The following is a 19,524-nucleotide window of genomic DNA, read 5'->3' as shown; positions in this document are numbered from 1 at the left end:
AGTGTGAGGGTTCTGGAGGTGGAAATGCATACTCAGCTAAACTGCCATAGCAAACGAACGAACACAAAATTAATCTTCATCTGGAAAAGAGCAATCCCTCGCTGCTCAGGTCGTGCCCCTACAGGGAGCCTTTCACTTCGTTACCTTTTAAAATAAAGCGGCCAAACGTCCGGTGGCCGGAGGGATGGAAACGTTCTCGGGGCCGGAGAGGCCTGAGCGTCTGACYGGGTTTGCGGCCGCAGGGCTCCGTGTCTGCTCCGCCGGCGGCTTGGTCGGGAGGAGAAGGGGAATCTCCTGCTTTGCTCCCGGGTGCTCCGCTGCGGCCAGGCGGGAGCGGAGGCGCAGGGAGCTCCCGCCAGCTCGGGGCTTCCACATTTCTACCCGTTTATCCAGCCTTGCCCTAAACCCCTCGGTCTGTCCCTATACCGACGGCCGCGGTGGGCGCCGGGAGGGAGCTCGGCACCGCGGCGCCACGTGGCACACGCCAAGGGCTGAGAGCCGCTCGGGTGCCACGGGGCGGCTCGGACCYGGTCCGGAACCTGCACCAGGCTCCACTCCTGGTACAAAACCAGTTCCTACCTCCCCAGACATCCCCGAATCATCCAGTCAGGCCCTTGAAAGGTAAAAGTGCTGGTTCCTGCGCTGCGGCAGGCTGCGTCACAAGTGTCTAATACTTCCAGGCGCCCTTCCATTCCCACCCGGGCTCTTATTGCTCAGAATGTCAAATCTCCCAACACAGAGGCGCTGCGCCGAAAGCTCGTGGCGAGGGCTCAGTCTTTTCCTGATTTAAGGTGCTTTCTTGGTGTCTTTGCCAATGAAATGAAAACGGTGACGGGTACCGTGGTGGCGGGCGAATACTAAGGATGTGAGGAAGGGTATGTGCTTTTTTTTTCCTGAACCTTTCAAAACACCCGCAGCTCTTTGCGCTGAGAGAGGGTCTGCCCTTCCTGCAGGGGGGCGTCAATGGAGACCCCCCCACAAAGCACATTCGCCCTCTCCAGCGCCTTCCCCATGGCCTCTCTCCCCCGGGAGAGGAGCCAGGAAGCGAACGGGGCTGTTGAAAATGACTTTTTTTAAAAAAAAAAAAAAAGGCACAACCCTTGAGACGAAAAAGGCAATACTGACTTCTCACTTCCATAAAGCTTTAGGATGCAGGGTTGGAGAGGGGAAGGAAACGAGCTCGGCACATCCCCACCCCGGCTAACGCTGCGTCGGAGAACGACGTATTGGCACTCAACACTGCGACTCGGCTCGGCCGCCTTCTCCAGAGACACGGGGCTGATGACAGCAAGGAAAGCCAGAAGGCTGCCGACCTCGGATTTGCTCCCATAGGCAGTTCGGACAACGCCAAAAAGCGCCCGGCGCTGGGAACAGAGTGGATTGCTGAGGTTTTCTGCGCCTTTTCCCTGCAGAAATCCCAGTGGCTTCGTGGCAGGTCTTCCCTGAACGAGTGCGGTCCGTGTTTTCCCTGTCTGGAGAGCGTGGGTATCCACGGCCGTCGCTAATAAAGCTCGTTTGGTTGAGAGGGTGCGATGGGAGAGTCGGAAGTTTTGGCTTTGATATCGTCCCTGCTTTCTGGGCGGCGATAGAAGCTGCTGGAGGATGTGGCTGTACGTGTGAGAAATCCATGCAGAGCGGGGAAAGAACCTGGCAGTTTAGCCCTTTGCCAGCAGAAAGCGGGGCTGCCTCGCAGCAGCTTTTCTTTCCTGTGCAGCTTTTTGGCATTCGGTGCAGGAGGAGCAAGAACAGGGACTGAAAACTCACCGGCGGAGCCCGGGGGGCAAATCCCTCGAGCGACCCGGGCGGCTGGGGGAAGGAGCTGGCATCATTCCCTAGACCAAATGATCCCTTCTCCTTCCGAGCCCCCCACGCTGGGAGCAGTGGGTCCAGACCAGACCACAACTTCCTGGGCTAGGAATAAAGGACTTTCCCTTCCTCTTGCCCCAAAAGGGGATTTCTCCCCTTAAAAAGCCCCCAGGTACTACTAAATGGAGGATAACCCCCCAAATACCAGTAGCAAAGTCCAAGTTGACCTGAAGAAGAGGCAAAGACAGATCCTYGTGGGGCCTGCGATGGGAGGAAGGGAGACAGCAGCGGGGTTGGCTTTAGGCTGGGAGGAGGAAAGGCCACGAAAGCTACTCTGGGATGCCCGGATCACAGGAAAGATTTGCAGAGGTCCCTAAAACCCTAAGCGTGACAGCCCAGATCCCCAAAGGCCACTGCTTGTGATGCCACGCGAGGCAGCAGCGCCCTGAGCCGCCGCACCGGCACCGCCGCAGCAGCTGAGATTTGGCCACRAACACAAGGGCAAAGCCCCTCTCTTTGAGAAACCCTCAAAATCTGAGAAAAAAAGGAACCCGTGAGGTGGGTAGACCTGCTGAACCTGCTCTGAGACGCAGCGTTTTCCTGGAGCAGGGAAGGGGCGGTTGGACCGAGCAGCCTCGGCTGCACTTGCTTTCGGGCAAAGAGCTCACAGGAGGGCACGGAGACTCTGCAGAGCTTCTCCCTTCTGCACTGGGACTCCTCCTGAAACCAGCCCGCTCCACAAGGAGATCCAGTGCCAGATCCACCTCCTTGGCATCTTCAGCTGTGCCGAGCGGCGAGGAATAAAGCAGAACTTCCAGGCAGGAGCGGACTGTGCCCATCCGGAGCAGGGCACATTGCCCTTCCTTCACCCCCTGCTTCTGCCTTGGGCAGTCAAAATAAAGACGGGAGCTGGGYAGCGCGAGCCGGGCCCTGGGGAAGGGCCGTGCTCTTCGGGGAGGTGTCGGTGCCTTGCTACTTACAGGAGCATCTCCTCTCCCACGCGGAGATTTCACATTCATTTCACTGGTATGGCAAAGTCAGGTTGCTTTTCCTTCAAGGTGCTTTACATTCAAGAGCTATTGCAATCCACAGCGAGGAAACGGGGCCTGGGAGCTAGCCCGGCCCTGCAGGGTCTCTTGGGTTTGATTATTTGATTTAAATAAGTTGTCCCAAACCTCTGAAGTTTAGTTCATCTCCAAGCTTTGGGAGCGCAGAGGGAGGGCGCGGGCCGCCCCAGCCTTAGCTCTCCCGTGGGTCGCTGTACTGCAGCTCCGAGTTGAAGACCTCCTTGTAGAGGGGAGGGAAGTTCATAGCGGTCTCCGGATGCAGGAGCCGGAAAAACTCCAACTTGTCCAAGTGCAGATTACAAATGGTCTTCATCAAGGGCAGCTTGGAAACCATCTGCAGGGAAACAAAGTGATGGAACCAGTGAAAACTCCATTCCCTGTTAGTCCCATCTGGCTTTGGCATGGCCCATCCTTTGGAGACATGGGAGTGCATTTGGGGAGCTCCACTGGCCACAGCTTGGGTGTTTTGGGTCATCTCACCATCACTGCACAGCTCTGGGAACAGGAGGGCCCAGGCAGCAATGGACATTGCCCTAGATATGCTCAGCCTGGCCATGGGTATCTCCATGGCCTTGACCCCTCCCATAAGCCACAGAGATGCCCAGTGCTTGGAAGGAGAGACTCCTGCTCCTCCGGCAGGTGCCAAGGATGGCCAAGAGGGGCCTGTGCGTGGAGAGCAAGCTCCGGCAGAGCCACCTGCATCGCGCGTGGCTACGATGAAAGCCACCCAGGTTCAGGGTGTCCCCATCACCAGACACAGAGATGCTGCTCACACCGGGCTGCCCGCGCCGCTCGCGCCCAGCACCGCTACCTTGGAGAGCTTGTCCTCGGCAGAGTGTTTCTTCTGGATCTCGTGCTGCAGGGCTATGTAGATCTTGTCCTGGAGCTTCTGCACCTTCTTAGACTCCGTCAGCCAAGGGCGATCTAGGGGGAGACCRACCATGGCCCAGTCAGTGCTGCAGGGAGGACCTCCATCCCGCATGGTGCATTGCACATCACTCCCGATATCTTCTCATTCTTTAGGATGTTTTTGGGGACAGMTGATGAGCCCCTGCGCTGCTGCCATCTCCCCAGCCCCAACTCTGGGGGTGAGACACCAAGGCCTCGAGCACCAGGTGGGTTTTGAGGTTCCCCGAACATTCCCAGCTCCTTTCCCATTGGTTCCCTCAACCTTTTCCAAAACGACATCCAGGCACCTCTGGGGCGGAYGGTGTGGAGCCCGTGGCCAAAGGACCTGCTCCTGCTGGAGCTCCTCATCCTGCTGTCCCAGCAATGACTGAGCCCTTCTGCTGAGGACGTTCTCCCCATTGAGATTCCAGGGAGGCACCCACCCRCAGGCGGCACCAGGGCTCGGGGCGCCGCGGCAGCACCCCCGGTGCCACCCGCGCCCCTCGTGCCCCTGCTCACCGGGCGACAGCAGGACGGCGGCTGTGAACAGGGCGATCTCCTCGTCCGACAGCTGCAGCCGGCACAGGTTCCTCCCCAGCTCGAAGACGGCGCTGATGAGGTCGTCGCAGCCTAACGGGGCGAGCGCCGCGTCACCGGCATCCCCAAAGACGCCGGACGGCGCCCGGGGCTCCGCGCCCTGGCGGGGATTTGGGCTGTCCCCGGGCGGGAGAGGCCACCGCGCGGCAGAACCCGGCCACGACGCGGCTCCCGAGCAAAGGGAGAGGAAGGGCCCGGAGCGGAGGGCGCCCRCGGCCCTTACCGAGCGCCTTGAAGAGCTGCCCGCCGCCGTGCTTGCCCTCGAAGAGCACCGTGTTGTTGAGCGGGTTGAAGGCGCGCGCCATGCGGATGAGCAGCACCTCGAGGCAGCCTGGCAGGGGCAGCGCCAGCGGCCCAGCACCAAGGAAACGAGGAAAGAAAAAGAAACAAAGAAAACAGCGCCAATTGGAAGTCCAAATTGGTAATTCCCAAGAGCAAAGCGTTTAAGAGAAATAAATCCAGTTTGATGATATTTTTCGTTTGTTTTTTTTATCCCCCCTCGCAGGTTTCCAATTGCGACCACAGTATTTCACCTAGGGGAAATATTATCCAGGCACTGAGCATTCGGAAACAGAGGGAGATCCATGGGATGGATCAATGCGATGGAGCAAGGAGAGAGAGTGAAAACGAAACAGAAGGAAAAAAGGAAGAAATAATTTTTACAAAATAGTTCAACTCGGGCCCTGGGCTGGGGACACGTCAGGGACAGTGCGTGGCACCTGGGCAGGGACACGGCCAGAGCCTCCCCCTGTGCCCAGCTTTGCCTCGATAAAAAAGCAGTTCTGGTTTGGGCAGCRTTTTCCTTCCCAAGGTCTCAGGCTTTAGGGAAAACATCCCTGMAAACGATGGGCTGCAAAGAACCCGCTGGGAAGGCGAGTGCCACAAAGAGACCAAAGCAATGGGGGGCTTGGAAAGCGCGGAAAAGGGTGGAAAAGCCAACGGGAGCCCTGGCAGCACCACGGGGGACGGTGATGGGGACACCGGGGCACACAGCTCTTACCGGCCTTGAGGAGGATGATCTGGTCGTTCTGGCAGAGCTCCATGAAGCCGTCGATGCGCTTGGCGAACTCCACCACGTACTGGATRGCGTTGGAGATCTGCAGCGCGCACTGCTGCCACATGGCCTCGCAGCTCTGCAAGCACGGCGGGACRTCAGCCCCGGCCACCCACCTCCCCTGGGGCTCCCTGGTCCCCAGAGAGGGACGGAGGGTGACGGGGRCGCTCGCGAGGCGGCTGGCACCTTGCTCTGCAGGACCCGGATCTCCTCCGGGCTGTAGAGCGTCCACGCCAGCCGCTTGAGCTCCTCCGTCGTGTACTGGCACGTCTCCAGGTGCGACTTGACCACGTTCTGGGCGATCCGGTCTGCAAGGCGAGCGCAGCGGCTGGTGGCAGCGGCGGCCGAACCATGGGGACGTCCCCGCTTGCCCAGGGCCACCCCCCCGGCCTGGCCCAGGTGGCCCCGAGGGCTGCGGGGAGCCGAGGCCAGAGGCACCGGGGGGAAAGGGCCCGGAACAGGGGCGGCACCGCGGAGCCAGCCGTGCAGCGAGCTGCATCAGGGCTCAGCCCGCGCGGGCGCTCACCGATCTCGAGGACGGAGATGTCGGCGGCCAGCGGGCCGCCCTCGAGTGCGCCGTGCGCCAGCAGCGCCGGCTCCAGCATCAGCTCGTAGAGGGACTCCTGCTTGATGAGCGCGGCCTCGGCCACGTCCAGGCTGGACGGGTCGGGCGAGGGCTGCGCCGACGCCAGCAGGTCCAGGTTGTAGTAGGCGCCGCCGCCGTCCGGCGTGAGGGGGAAGTCGAAGAGGAGCCCGTCGGACAGCGTGGAGATGTCGTCGAGGTCGGAGAGGCCGCTGCTCACGCTGGTGCTGTAGACGCGGCCGAGCGGCTCCGGCTCATCCTTGGCGCCGCCGCCCTGCTCCTGGCTCTGCTGGTGCTTCTGCACCTCGGCGTACAGGCTGTCCCGCTGCTTCTTGGACATGCGGCCGAATTTCACCGCTGCCCGGGGGCACAAGCGGCGCCGTTAGGGAGCTCGGAGGAGCTCCCCGCTCGGGGTTGATAAACCCGGTGAGCGCAACCCCCCCAGCAGCAATTCTGGGTCAAATCGAACAGAGTCGATTTCCATTTTCCTCTAGGAATGCTGCGGTTTAACCCCATCCAAACCGCTCCCGAGCATCTAAACCCACATCCCAGCGGATGCGTTTTGACAGAAGATGCTCACAGGCTTCAGCATCAAAACCCCCCAGTTGGATCCTTCCCAAACGCCCGCGAGGAAACTGCCAGCTCGTTTTGGACCCAACCTTCCCAGGGCCAAACACCAAGCAGGGTCAACAGCCTTGTTCTTCCCAACGAGGGAAGAACTCTCTCCCCTGACACCCCTTCCCCACGGCTGGGGCGGCACCGGAGCCCCCGCTCACCGTCCCGCGACATTCCCAGGGCCAGGCATTTCTGCAGGCGGCAGTGCTGGCAGCGGTTGCGGTTGGTGCGGTCGATGAGGCAGTTGCGCTGCCGGGAGCAGGAGTAACTCGCGTTGTTCTGCTGGCTCCTCCGGAAGAAACCCTGCGAGCGGCGGCGGGAGGGTTGAGGGGACGGGGACCCCGCGCGGGCGCCCGCCCGGCCGGGGGGACCCGCCGGCGCCGCTCACCTTGCAGCCCTCGCACGTGATGACGCCGTAGTGGATCCCCGAGGACTTGTCCCCACAGATCTTGCAGGGGATCACCTCGATTTGGGCTGCAGCAAAGAGCGGGGGACAAAACAGAGGTGCTCAGYGATGGGGTATGCTCAAGGGGCAGAGGAGAAGGGCGAAAACCAGCCCCCAAGGCCCTTTTGGGGCAGAAAAGCAGGGGGAGGCCTCATGCTGGTGCCCCATCCCTGCCCGAATCCCTTTGCAGGATCCGTCACATGAATTTTGGGGTCCCTGCAGGGGAACAGGACAGTGGGTGCCCCACAGCCCCCCCTCCATCCTACAACCCCCCAGCAARGAAAACACCGGAGCCAAAGTGGGCAGAGCCGCAGCACCCCCGGACACCCGGACCCAGCACCACGGGGCACTGCCATCCTGCACATYCCCGTATCCATCTCCCCGTGACATCCCGGGGACCTTTCCTGATCCCGYACCACGGATCGGGGCCGCTCCAACTTAAAAACCCCAGGAGCGACGCGGCRGCTCCGGAGGCTGGTCCCGTCCCCCAGCAAATCCCAGCGGCAGCTCTGGCTACGCTGAGCCGCTAAGAGGCTTCGTCCTCCCTCGGCGCCCGGATCAGGGCCGGCCCTGCCCTCCCGCCGGGTGCCGGAGCCACCGGAGCGGCCGCGAGGCTCCTACGTGACGCCCGGCATCTCCGCAGGCCCTAATCCGGCCCCGCTCCCGCGCTTGCTCCCGAGGGCGCTGGGCGCCCGCACCAAAATAAACCCCGCGGGCAGATTAGGGTTATTTAAGATCTGCCGGGCCCGGGCAAATCCCCGGCTCGGGTAATTCCCTTCTGCCCGGCGGCCGCTTCCTCGCGCCAACGCTGTTTGCAGGGGCGGCTGCAGCCCGGAGCAGGGAGAGTTTGGGATGGGGAGGGCCTCTCCATCCCCCTTGTATCCCATTTCCACTGTACTCCCACTATATTCCCTTTTCCCATTCCCACTATATGCCTATTCCCTTTGTATCCCCATTCCTACCATACACCCCCTATATTTCCCTTATATCCCCACTATATGCCCTTACATCTCCATTCCCACTATATCCCCACTATATTCCCCTTAAACGCCCATTCCCACTATATTCCCACTATACTCCCCATTCCCAATATATGTCCACTATATTCCTCCTATATCCCCATTTCCCTTATATCCCCAATATATTCCCTTTACATCCCCATTCCCACTATATTCCCACTCTACTCCCCATTCCCACTCTATGCCCACTATATTCCCCTTCCATTCCCATTCCTACCACACACTATACTCCTACAATATCCCCATTCCCACTATACCCCCACTACAASCCCATTCCCACTCTATTCCCCATATATCCCCATTCCCCTTATATCCCCGCTATACTCCCCCTATATCCCATTCGCACCACAGCCAATGTCCCAGCATGAGTGGGCCCCGAGGGCGGCTCCGAGCCGGAGCATCCTGCTTCCCGCTCCTTGCGCAAGGTCGTTGGGAGCACGGGGCTGGTGTGCCCGCCTCGCCCGGCGCCCGCAGCCGATACTCCCTGCCCCGCAATTACCCCGCGCGCCTGGCGCCCATCCCGGCGCAGCCCGAAACGCTCCCGTGTCCGCTCGGGAAGCGGCCAAGCAGCGGGACGGGCAGCAGGGCCGTTTCGCCCAGCAGGACAGGGACAAGGAGCCACATCCCAGCACTGCGCCCGGTCGGAGATGCCCTCGGAGAAGGGGGGCAGAGGGAAGGTTCCTTAGGGAAAGGTTCCCCGGGAAGGTTCCCCGGGTTCTAGGGCTGGGCATCAGTTTGCAGCCCGTGGCTTTTCCACTGGCTGCAGAGGGAGGGATGGAAGAAGGTGGTGCGGGATTGTTTCCATGCCAGGAGCTTCTCTGGGCTCCAATTGGGAATATTGCATCCCGGTAATTAGTGCATGCTAACGACGGGCACTTGACAGGCTAYTAGGGGCTCAGTCCCGAGGGACTGACGTGGGGATGCGGCTTTAGCTCTGGCTTTGGGGCAATTAAAACCAGGAACAGCTTTTAATTGCCGCTCCGGTCATTGCTCCCAGCTGAATCACAGGAATCCAGGTGCCCGCTTGGCACCTCCCCGGGAACACGAGAAACGGGTGCCCCTCCGAAAGGCCRATCCAGGCTCATCCGAGCCTCTCTCTCCTCCTTCCAGCCCCAACAAGCTCCAGCGCAGGGACCCTCCCACCCCCAGCACGTCCCTGCCTCAGGTCCCCCTTCATCCAAGGGCAGCAACAAACCCTCCCGTGGGGAAACAGGAGGAAAATTCACCCGCCGGAGGGCAGCAAATAAACAACCCAGCGGAGCCGGCAATTAAAATGTCCCCGCTGCGGTATTCGCTCTCCTCCCCGGTAAACAGGCCCTGCCCAGGGCTGGCAGCGGCCGCGGCGCTTATGTAAGCGGCGCGCGGGCCGGGGCCACGGGCCGGCATTGGCGGCRCTGCCCGTCGCTCAGGCGGCCCCGCGCGCCCTAATCCTGCCCTACTGACACACTTCGGGCTCCGGCGCCCAGCGCCGCCCTTATGTAACGCGCGCGGCGCCGTTAACCCTTCCCGCGGCGCCGGAGCCGGAGCGAGCCCCACGGCGAGCCGCCGGCTCGTGCCCCCTTTCCCGTCGCGGCGTCGGTGGCAGGACCCGAGCRCGCCCCRTCCCGCGGCYGCCCCGCTCTGCCGCGCGCACCCCGTAAATCTCAGCACCCCACTTGGGCCCGGGAATATATCCCGGATCCCCCCCTCGGATCCCCATTCCAGGGAATGGTGCTGGGGTGAATCCAGGGGAACAGGACAGTGGGTGCCCCACAGACCCCCCCGGCACAGGGATGTTCCCAGGGATCCCCCGCTGGAGCGGCCGGCACCAGTGGGAGCCGGGGCCTGGTGGCTACAGGAGAGAGCAGTGAGGATCCTGCGCCAGGAGGGTCGCGGTGCCCGGGCACTTTTGGCCTCGGAGCTTCCCGAGGGCACCGCAAGGGGTTGGGACATCCCTRTGTTGATGCTGGGGGCAAATGGGGCCCCATAGACCACACAGGAGCCCGATAGGGCTCAGTCCAGGGACGGGACCGTGGCCGGGCAYGACGGGACCTCGGTGCCCCCGTGGCCGCTCTCTCCTCCCGTCGGTGACCGGCCCCGGGGCTCCCTCGGGCCGGCAGCCTCATTACCCGGCCGTCCTGCTGGGAAAGTAGGTCTGCGCCCCGCACGGCTCCCGCGGATCGATGGCGCCGGACGGGGCACCTCCGGGCACGGGAAGCCAGGGGTAATTAGCGACAGAGCCTCCCTCGCCACCCGGCCACGGGCACGGCGGGCGGCCGCGCTCCGGCCTTTCCCGCGGGCTGGAGCAGCGAGTTCCCGGGCTCGGGATGCAGCCGGAGCAGCCGCGGACCGAGCAACGTCAGCCCTTGGAGTGGCGGCCGGTCGTGCCGCCCCGCGGCGAGCCGCCCGCGCCGCCTCATTAGCCTCGATTAGGTTTCGCTAACGCGGCCGCCGGCCTCCAGGGACGGCTGTCATCGGAAAGAAAAATAAAAGGGAATTATCAGCCGGCCGGATCTGCCCGCCCGCTCAGCGCCCGGCAGCTCCGCTCGGGCCCTGCTGCACCCGAAGCGTCGCCCCGGGGCGCCCAGTGCCCCCGGGCACCTCCCGCTCTCCGTTAATTCCTAACCGGGCACCTGCAGGTGCCCGAGGACGCAGGTGCCCGAGGACACGGGCGCCGGGTGCACGGCAGCCCTGGGCAAAGTGCAGCCGGGGAGGGAGGGCGCAGGGCGGGCGGCACGGCGGGAGAGCGGCCGTTATGCAAGCGCCGGGCCCCGCCGYGCGGGCCGCTCGCGCAGGGAGCGCCTCCAGCTTTCCGCCCCGGATGTGGAGGGAATCGGGATGGGTTTTGGCCTCGGTGGGGTTTATCCCTGCAGATCCCGTGCCCAGGGCCGGCATTTCGGCTTCAGGAGCTCTCCCAAGCCCAGCCTGGAGCCGGCTCTTTGCATGGAGTGACCAGGCCACATTGGGCTTGGGGACACGAGTGACAGTGGGGTGGCCTCCGAAACGCCGGGTGCTGCCGTGGGCAGGCGCCAGCGCCGCAAACGCGGCCCCGCACGGCGAGCTGCAGGGCTAAGCCAGGAGGCAGAAGGCTAAACCAGAGCAGGGCGGGGGGAATGATCCCTGCGGGGAGCTAAATAAAGGCCCTGAGCCCCGCGCCGCTCAGCGCACCCAATAACCCCGCGCGGCTTAGCCCTGAGCGCGCCCTAAATAGCTCGCGCTGAGCGCGGCCGTGGCACCGCGGAGCCCAGCGGCAGCTCCGGCCTCGCGAGGCTCTTGCCGGAGCTGCCGGCGTCTCATCCCGTCCCGGGGCACCCTGARGTCCCACCACCACTCCTGGATGCTCCCTGAGGACAGTGGGGCGGCTCGGAGTGCTTGACCGAGCCAAGATCCCCAGTGCTGGCAACACTGCTCACATCCCTGCGAGATCCACCGGCAACTTCCCGGTTGGCACSGGAGTGGGCAGGAGGGCAGCGTCAGTGGCCACGCTCCGCTGGCCTCCGGAGCGACGCACGCCGCTCGGAACGGGCGAGGAAGCTCCTCCTCCGCCCCCTCTGATTTTCCAATGACAGATCTAGGTCACTGGGACAAGGCGGCCGGCGGCCGGCACGCTTCGCGGCACGCCACGCTCCCGACGCGCCCGGCGAGCGCAGCACCCCACGGTCCCCCGGACAGAGCCCAGAGCAGCCCCGAGGGAGCAAAAACAGGGAGCGAATCCATGCGGGAGCACCCGGCGGCACTGGAGCCCTGGGCTTGCGCTCTGGAATAAAACTGCCCCTTGAGAAAAGTGCCACCGCGGCGCCCCGGTCGTGCAGCCCGCGGCCGCATGCGGAACGCAGCCGAGCTGGGAAAAGGCGCTTGGCAGGGCGGCAACGCGCGCTCGGGATGGGGACGGGGACCGCACAGCCGCGGTGCCGTGCGTCCCTATAGGCAGAGGAATGTATGGAGCAGATGCCGGGGGGGGGGGCAGGGGGAGGACAGGAACACACTGAGGCATCAAAGGGAGCGGAGGAAAGGACAAAAAAAGAACTAACTGCAAAACGTCCCCCTGGTCCCCTCTGAGAGGCTCCAGCAGGGACAGGAGCATCTGCAGCACCAGCGACGCTGCCACCGTCCCCATCCCGCCGGAGCCTGCCCACATCCCCCTTCCACAAAACAAAATGGGATAAAACTAGGAGTTGCCGTTGATAACGGCTCCRCCGAGAAAAGAAATAAGTAGGTAATAAACAAGTGAATAAATACATAAACGAACGAATAAATAAATAAATACGTGGAGAAATAAATAAACAAGCGAAGCCAGCAGTGGTTTCGGGGCTGGGGCCGGTGCTCGCTGCCCTGTCCCCGCAGGGAGCGACTTGCTCCCGAAGTGTCCCCGCTCCGTCCGCAGCTCCGCCACCAGCGCCGGGATGCGGAGGGAGGGAAACGCAGGGAAGGAAGGAAAAACAAAATCAAAGCGCGGCGGGAAGCAACATATTGAGAGCGGGATTAAAGGGGTTTAGGGCGAGGAAAGGCTTAGGGGGGTCTAAGCCGGCGGAGCCAAATAAACAGCGGCGAGGAGGGGGCAGCGCGCGGGTCCGGCGCCCCCCGCGCGTCGCGGTGCCGCTGTCGCCGTCCCCCCGGGCGGGACGAGCCCCGCGCTCACCTCGCATCGTGGCTGGCGGCGATCAGCACCGCGCCGGGGCGCTCATGGGAGCGGGCGGCGGCGGCACCGGCTCCGGTACCGGCTCCGGTACCGGCTCTGGCAGCGCGGCGGGACGCGCGGGCGGCCCCGGCACGAGGAGGAGGAGGAGGAGGAGGATGAAGAGGAGGCGGCGGCTGCGGGCGGCACCGGGCGGCTCTGGCACCTGCCCCTCCGCGCCGCCGCTGACCCACTTCTGCCCGAGCATGTGGCCGTTCACATGACGAGCCCGCCCGGCCCCGCCTCCCCAAATCGGTTTCACTCCAGGCGCCGCCTCCCGCCCTTCCTCCCCTGTCTCCACCCTCCTCCTCCCGCTCCTGCCTCGCGCGGCCGCGGGGCTCGAGGCGGCACCGGGGGGCACCGGGGGGCACCGGGGGGCCCGGGCCCGGTCCCGGGGCGCTGCGCAGGGGCCCCCGTGGCGCCCCGGGCACCCGCAGGGCCACATGGCCCGGCCAAGTCCCCACATCGCTTCGCGCCTCCCTGGGGACCCCAGCATCACCCCAATGCCCTTTGTGCCCCCGTGGGCTGGCTGCGCCTGGACCCAGAAGTGATAGAGATGACCCAAAAGTGACAGGGACCAAATAAACTTTGGGGGCTAAAAAGAGGGGGCTAAAATTTGCTCCCACAAACCCATTGTTGGAGCAGCCCTAACGCATCCCAGCACCTCCATCCGTGTCATTTCTCCTGGAGCCAGGATTCCCCTTTCCCGGGAATCAGCCCTGGGGATGACTCCCGCTGTCCCCATTCACAAAGTGCTGGGTGAAGGAGGTGCAAAGCACTGGGGACAGACGGGCTCTGTCACGGCCTCCATGCCCACAGCCTCTTGGCTTCCTTGGTGCCGCTAAATCCTGCTTGGATGATGGGGAAGACCAAGGTGCTGCGGATGTGGGAAGGATGGGATGTGGGAAGGATGGGATGGGATGGGATGGGGTGGATGGGGTGGATGGGGACCCACACTGGGGTGCTGAGGGACGTCATTAGCCACGGGCATCGCTGCCGCCCTGCACGGATGCGGCCTCGCTGCCGCCCGTGCCCCTCCTCCCGCGCCGCGCTCCGCATGGATGGGCACCCGGACGGGGATGAGGGCTGACACGTCGCCTCCGCGTCTCCAGGCGCGGCTTCCCACCAACGCTCTGCAAAACCGTCCCCGCTGGATGGGATTCACCCTGGATGGGATTCAGGGCTCACCCCGGGAGGCCGCATGCCTGGTCCCGGGGTCACGGGCACAGCCCGAAAGAGGTCACCGTCATTAGCCCCATTCCCCAGATGGGGAAACTGAGGCTCGGAGCCACCAGGTGCCTGGGCAGGGCAGGGAGGCCTGAGCTGGAYGAACTGGCCCCTCCTGCGAGCCGGCAGCTCCGGGCACGGCCGCTGCTGGGCCRGTCACGGGCGCATCCTGCCCCGCCGATGGAAAATAAAAGAGGAGCCGCCCCTGCCGGGTGCCAGGGCATCTGCCAAAACCGGGCGCTTACATAACCCGCTCGCCCCACCTGCGCGACAACGCCTGCTGCTCCCGCCACCGCCCCTTAACCCTCCAGCTCCCGGCACCAGGACACAYGGACGTTCGTGCCCAGGCCGGGATCAGGGTCCTTGGATGCCAAGACCGGGATCAGGGTCCTCATGTGCCAACTGAGCAATGACCTCCCACTGGTTGAACAAGCTCCGAGCTGCCCTTTCCTGGTGGCTCCTGGATCCCGGRTCCCATTGCCGTCCCCACGGCCGCYCCGCCGGCCTCGCGCCTTCCTCCCCACCCGCAGCCACGTCCCGCGGCGGCGCCGGCCGCGGGTTTCGGCCGCGGGCAGGAATGCGGCCTTGCGCCATTCCGGGCCGCACGCCTCCGAATCTGCTCCCACTACGGCGACGGCATCACCCGGAGCCCCGTCCTGTGGGCGGCGGCTCCCGCCTGGCACGTCCCGCATTTGGGGTAGCCGCGGGAGCTCCGGGGACGCGGCGGGAGCTGGACCAGGCTGGATGCCGCAGCCCAGCCGGGCAAGGGGTGGCTGGCGGAGCTCAGCGCCCACACAACCACCCCAGCGGGAGGGTGAATCCGGAGCGTCCTCCGCTCGCGTGACACCCAGCACCGCCGTAAGCGTCGCGTGCGGAGGGGCGCCCGACGCTGGCACCGTTACCTGGCCCTTCGTGAGCGGCCAGGCTAATTGGAGCCGGGCACCAGCTGGTGGTGGCCAAAAGCCGAGCTGAGAGCTGGTGCCCCCAGCCAAGAAACCTCCTCAATACAGGGCAAAACCAGCCCAAATCAGGATTTTCTTGAGAGCAGAGCAGCCTTCTCGCTATGTAAAAACCCGYGGGCGATGCTCGGCCCAGGCGATCCTTGGCTCTGAATCCATCCCGGACGAATGCTGCCCAAATCCCTCCTGCAGGGTCCTGCCTGAATCCCTCCCGGCAAAGCCCCGGCTCCATTGGGCCCCAGCTGAGCCCCCCCGGTGCCGGCGGCCCCGCACACAYAAAGTAGGTTAGTGGGCCGAGGCGCCGGCGCTCGCCGCAGCATCCTCCACGCCGCGTGCGCCGCGCCGCTCACGTCGCCCACCCTGCTGCCTCTGATCTTATCGGCCCTGCCCGCCGGCCCAGCCACCGCTTCGGCTTTCCCAGCGCCGCCCGGCCGCCTCCGGATGCTGCGCCGGGACCGCCAGCGTTTTGGGGGCCCAAAGAGCCCCCGTGGGAGCCAGGTCCGGATTTGCCTCTTGTTTTGATCCCGGTGGCTTTCCCTGATGCTTTACCTGGCTCCTCCATCCTGTTTCTCCCTCTAGGAAGCTTCTTCCATCGGCTGCTTCGGAGCCCGCCAGGTTTTCGCAGGGCTCAGCGCGGTCGCTCCCTCCATCGCCGGCCAGCCAGGCTGAGCCTCTGCACAACTCACTGCAGGAATGAGGCTGGAGCTGGTGCTCCCAGCGGCCCAACAGCCCCCGTGGCGCTGCACGGAGCCCCCCGCATCCCTGGCATCGTCCCCTGCACAGATACCCTCAGGACAAACCSGGGGGTTTTGCTGCCGTCGCCCTCACTCGTCACGGGCAGCGTCRGGGCCCACGGGCTGCCCGGCCCGGGCTCCAGCGTCGCAATTAAGAGATAAACAGGAAAGAGAAAAGGGGGCAGATTTCGTATTCAGCCCCAATCCTCCAGAGACAGATAAAAGAAGAGGGTGGGGAGGATGCAAGGGGGGCTTTTTTTAATATATTTTTCCCACTTGTTTCTGCTGAGTTGAACATTTTTCCTCTTGCTTAGAAGATCTCCCGGCCTCCCCGGCCCCCTCCCGCTCTCCACGTTAATGAGGTTTCACTGCAAAACTCTCTGTGCCTCCGTCTTGGCCTTGAGTTAATCTCCAGATGCCTTCAAAGCAGTTTTGTTCCYGAGCTGCTTCCTCCCCACCCCAGCCCTCCCTCCCTGCTTCTTTTTGAACTTCCAAGTCACAAATTTCCAAGTTTTCCAGCGCTGCCCCGAGTTCCTGCTGCAGCATCCCAGCCATGGGGCAGGAATCTGCAGGGATGCAGGAGCCTCCAGACTCCCCACGGTTGGTCCCACAGGCAGCTGAGACCAAGGGGCTGGGGGACATGGGTGTCCCCTGCGCCAGGGCCGCTTGGTCCCAGGAAAATGGCAACTTGGGAATTTTAAATTATTATTATTTTGGAAAACTGTGGTAGTAGAAAGGTTGCACTGACTGGGAAAGGTCCCATTGACCCTGGCACCTYGGATGAGTCCCCAGTGTCACCCTGACCACAGCGGATCCAGAGGAAGCTCTGGATTCCTCCCCATCGGAGCCATGATGGGGCTGGAGCGGACGGCACGGGACATGGAAGAGAAGCTGCTCCGAGCCTGGCAAGGGGCTTTTGCAGGAGGTCAGAGGCCGGGAGCATCCAGGCTGCACACCGACCACATTGTGACACCCCACGGGTCACCCCAGGGCTCAGGCTCATGGATGCTCCCTGCTTTCTGCTCTTCTTCTCCCTTCCAGGTGCAGTTAATTAACTGCTAACCTGGGAACCTCTTTCTCCGGAGGCGGCGCGGGGAGTCTGGCCCCACGGATGCTCCGCGCCGCGTTTGCGGCTTTCTCTGCTCCGGAGAGAGCTCCGGGCGCTGCGGAGCCGCTGGGTCACGCTGCCCTAATGTGCTCAGGGCCGCCTGCTATGTTGGTACCTGCGTGTCCTGCTGCAGAGCCGATCTGGGGGCTTTAATTCCAGTTAATCCCAGCAATCCCTTAATTCCAGGGCGYGAAATAGTAAAGATCACTGGGTCAGTGGGAAAAGCTCTTGGCCAAAGTTAACGCATTAATGCGGAGAGAGGGAGAGAGCGGGAGATGGGCAGGGGGGRAGGCAAAGCTCCGGGGGCAGAGGGATCCACTTCAGCTTATCCTATTTTTAGGCTCCCCAAGGGGCCTCTACACCCATGGGGAGAGCCCAAACTGAGCCCAGAGGGTGTCCAGAAGCTCCCCCCCATCCCACGGATCCGATGGGTATCTCGGGACATCCRTAGCTCAGCTCCCTGCACTCGGCTCTCTGGCAGGAGCAAATTCGGGCGTGATTCTGTGGTGATTCCACCCGCAGCACCGGGTCGAGCCAAGCTGGGCAATCCCGGCAGCTCCCGGCCTTTTCCAGGGGCTCCCTGCAGACGTGGCCGGTGGCTCCAGGTGGACAGAGCCKCTTTTCTCCCATCCTGGATGCTCCGAGTGCTCCCTCGCGTTGTGGCTGTTGCTGAGGTCCGAATGGGAGCCAYGGGGGCAGCACCGCAGCCCCCCGCGCCGCCGAGCGCCTCTGGTTGGGGTCGGCAGCCTCCAGCCTCAGCCCCCCGAGCACCTTTTGGCCCTGGAGAAAAAGCCGCGCTCCGGGATCTAACTTTTTACACAGCCCGAGCCCGGGGCTCTRCGGGAGCCCCCGCTCACCTGGGCCCCGCTGCAGCCCCCGCATGGGACCCTCGGCCACTGCTCCTGGAGCCACTGGAGGGAAGTGGTGCCGCCTGGGGACTGCTCCTCTCCATAGGGATCTAATCCACGGCCTTTCCTGCTCCTTCCCGGCTGCTTCCCCCCTTCCCAGCGGCTGCGTTTTGGGCAGTAACGTTGCAAGAGGAGCCGTTTCCTTAAATCCATCTCCGTTACCGCAAGCAGCTTATCACGAGAAATTCTTTTCCTCTCTGTTCTTTTAATACGATCCYGGCTTAGCCAAGCCCAGGGCTTAGCCAGGGCCCCTAAAGTGCAAGTGAGGAGAGGAGCGTTAAAGCACCGGGAAGCACAAATGAAGCACTGCGCTCCTCTTCCCAGCAGGGCCGGAGGCGCTCGGCATCCCACCGGGATGCCCTGTGCCGGGTGGGAGCCCTTGAGGAGCAGGATGCTCTGGGTCTGGATCGRAGCTGGCTCCACTTTATGGGTCAGTGGGTCAGGGATGCTCCRATGTTTTGAGCCGCTGCTTCTCCCCGTTGGGAATGGAGGGAGGCCGGTCCAGATTGGCGCTGGCCCTAGGGATGCCCAGCGAGCAACCCCGGGGGCAACCGGATGGGAGAAGGATGGGAGAGCAGTGGGATGAGTGAAGGATCCTCCCGGGAGAAGAGGTGGGAAGCAGCAGGTTGCCCCCAGCCTGGGGGGCGTTTGGAGCCCAGTTGGAGCTGGGGTTTCGGGGAGCTGCTCCCTGCCTCTGGGATGCTGGAAGCCAGAGAGCGGGGAAGGATAGGCGGGAAAGGATCGCCTGGATCCTCCTGCGGATCAGAGCCGCATGCGGCACTGCCRGGGGGGYTCCGGGGCCACTTCATCCCGTGCGGATCCAGCCCAAGTGACGCAGCTCTCGGCGAGTTTGGAGCAACCGTCAAGAGYCGCATTTYACTTTKTTCTTTTGGAAAAAGAAAATGTCTCTTTTCCAGCGTTTGCCCATCTCAGCACCTGTGTGAATTAGCAGGTGGCTTTGGGAAGACTCCGGGCCCTTTGCAGAGGCAGCTGTCGCACCCGGAAACGTGCCTTCCCCCACATTCCCCATCCCCAGCGCCAGGCCGGCATTCCCGGCGGATGCTTCCCGGCGCAGAGRTGCCAGTGCCAGAGCCCAAGCCGCCCCGTGGGGCAGGGGACGCTGCGCGGGGGCAGCGCCTCGTCCGGGCGTCTTTCCACGACGCTCCCGGGCCCCGGCGCTGCCGCTCACCTTGGACTCCGCTCCGGCGGCCGCCCGCGTTGCTGGGGAGACCGGCCGCTCTATTTACCGGCCAGGCGGCGATAAGCGGCGCGCRGGCAGGCGCAGCACACGCCACCCAACGCGCCTGACCCACTTTCCGTGGGCTCCGCTCTGGCTATTGGATTGCAAGGGCGAGCGGCGCTCCGCRCTGGAGAAGCGCTGGCGGAAAGCGCTTCCCTCCCGGCGCCGCTGCCTGCGAGCGCAACCGGCCTCTTTGCCCATTTGATAAATTTTGGRGGTGTCTTTTTTCCCCAAATCCTGTTTTCTTTGAGCTGGAAGAGAGGAAAATGTATCTTGGAGATGCTCATGAGTGTGTGGTGCTGGCGGCGGCTGCTGGGAAAGCTGGCCCTGCCACCTGGGAAAGGGCTGCAGGAGGGACCTGTTGTCCATCTCTGACATGTTTCCAGCTGGATTGCTTGGAAGAGACTCCCTACAGCTGGGTGGAAACTGGGAAAAGGGGAAAGGCTCCGTTCTGGGCAGAAAGAGCAGGGATCGTCCCCAGCAGAGTTGTCCGGGACCCTCCGGGCAGCTATAGGGAAGCATTTCCACCCAGGAAAAGCAGCCTTGGCTCTGCTGGGAAACCCCCATGGGAAAAGGCCCCACTGGCAGGAGGGTTTCCCCATTTTCCACTACCAAAGCTC

The 19,524-nt window shown here is 63.5% G+C and overlaps 1 protein-coding gene across 1 annotated transcript; it reads right to left on the bottom strand.

Annotated features, from left to right (window-relative positions):
* Window positions 1–2,546: 2,546 nt before the first annotated feature.
* LOC112943906 (nuclear receptor ROR-beta-like) lies at window positions 2,547–12,727 on the bottom strand. The gene is made up of 10 exons (XM_026035211.1): window positions 12,693–12,727; window positions 6,999–7,084; window positions 6,772–6,913; window positions 5,939–6,352; window positions 5,599–5,720; window positions 5,359–5,491; window positions 4,582–4,689; window positions 4,281–4,391; window positions 3,685–3,797; window positions 2,547–3,207 (listed from the first exon to the last, which is right to left on the bottom strand). The coding sequence occupies exons 1-10, from the start codon at window positions 12,697–12,699 to the stop codon at window positions 3,046–3,048; spliced, it is 1,398 nt and encodes a 465-aa protein (XP_025890996.1). The 5' UTR covers window positions 12,700–12,727; the 3' UTR covers window positions 2,547–3,045.
* Window positions 12,728–19,524: the final 6,797 nt, after the last annotated feature.

This window comes from Nothoprocta perdicaria, unplaced genomic scaffold (genome assembly GCF_003342845.1).
Source record: "Nothoprocta perdicaria isolate Ctin4 unplaced genomic scaffold, notPer1 scaffold_157, whole genome shotgun sequence".
NCBI classification, from domain to species: domain Eukaryota; kingdom Metazoa; phylum Chordata; class Aves; order Tinamiformes; family Tinamidae; genus Nothoprocta; species Nothoprocta perdicaria.
Note: the sequence above shows the minus strand (reverse complement) of the source record. Positions and strands in the feature narration are given on the sequence as shown.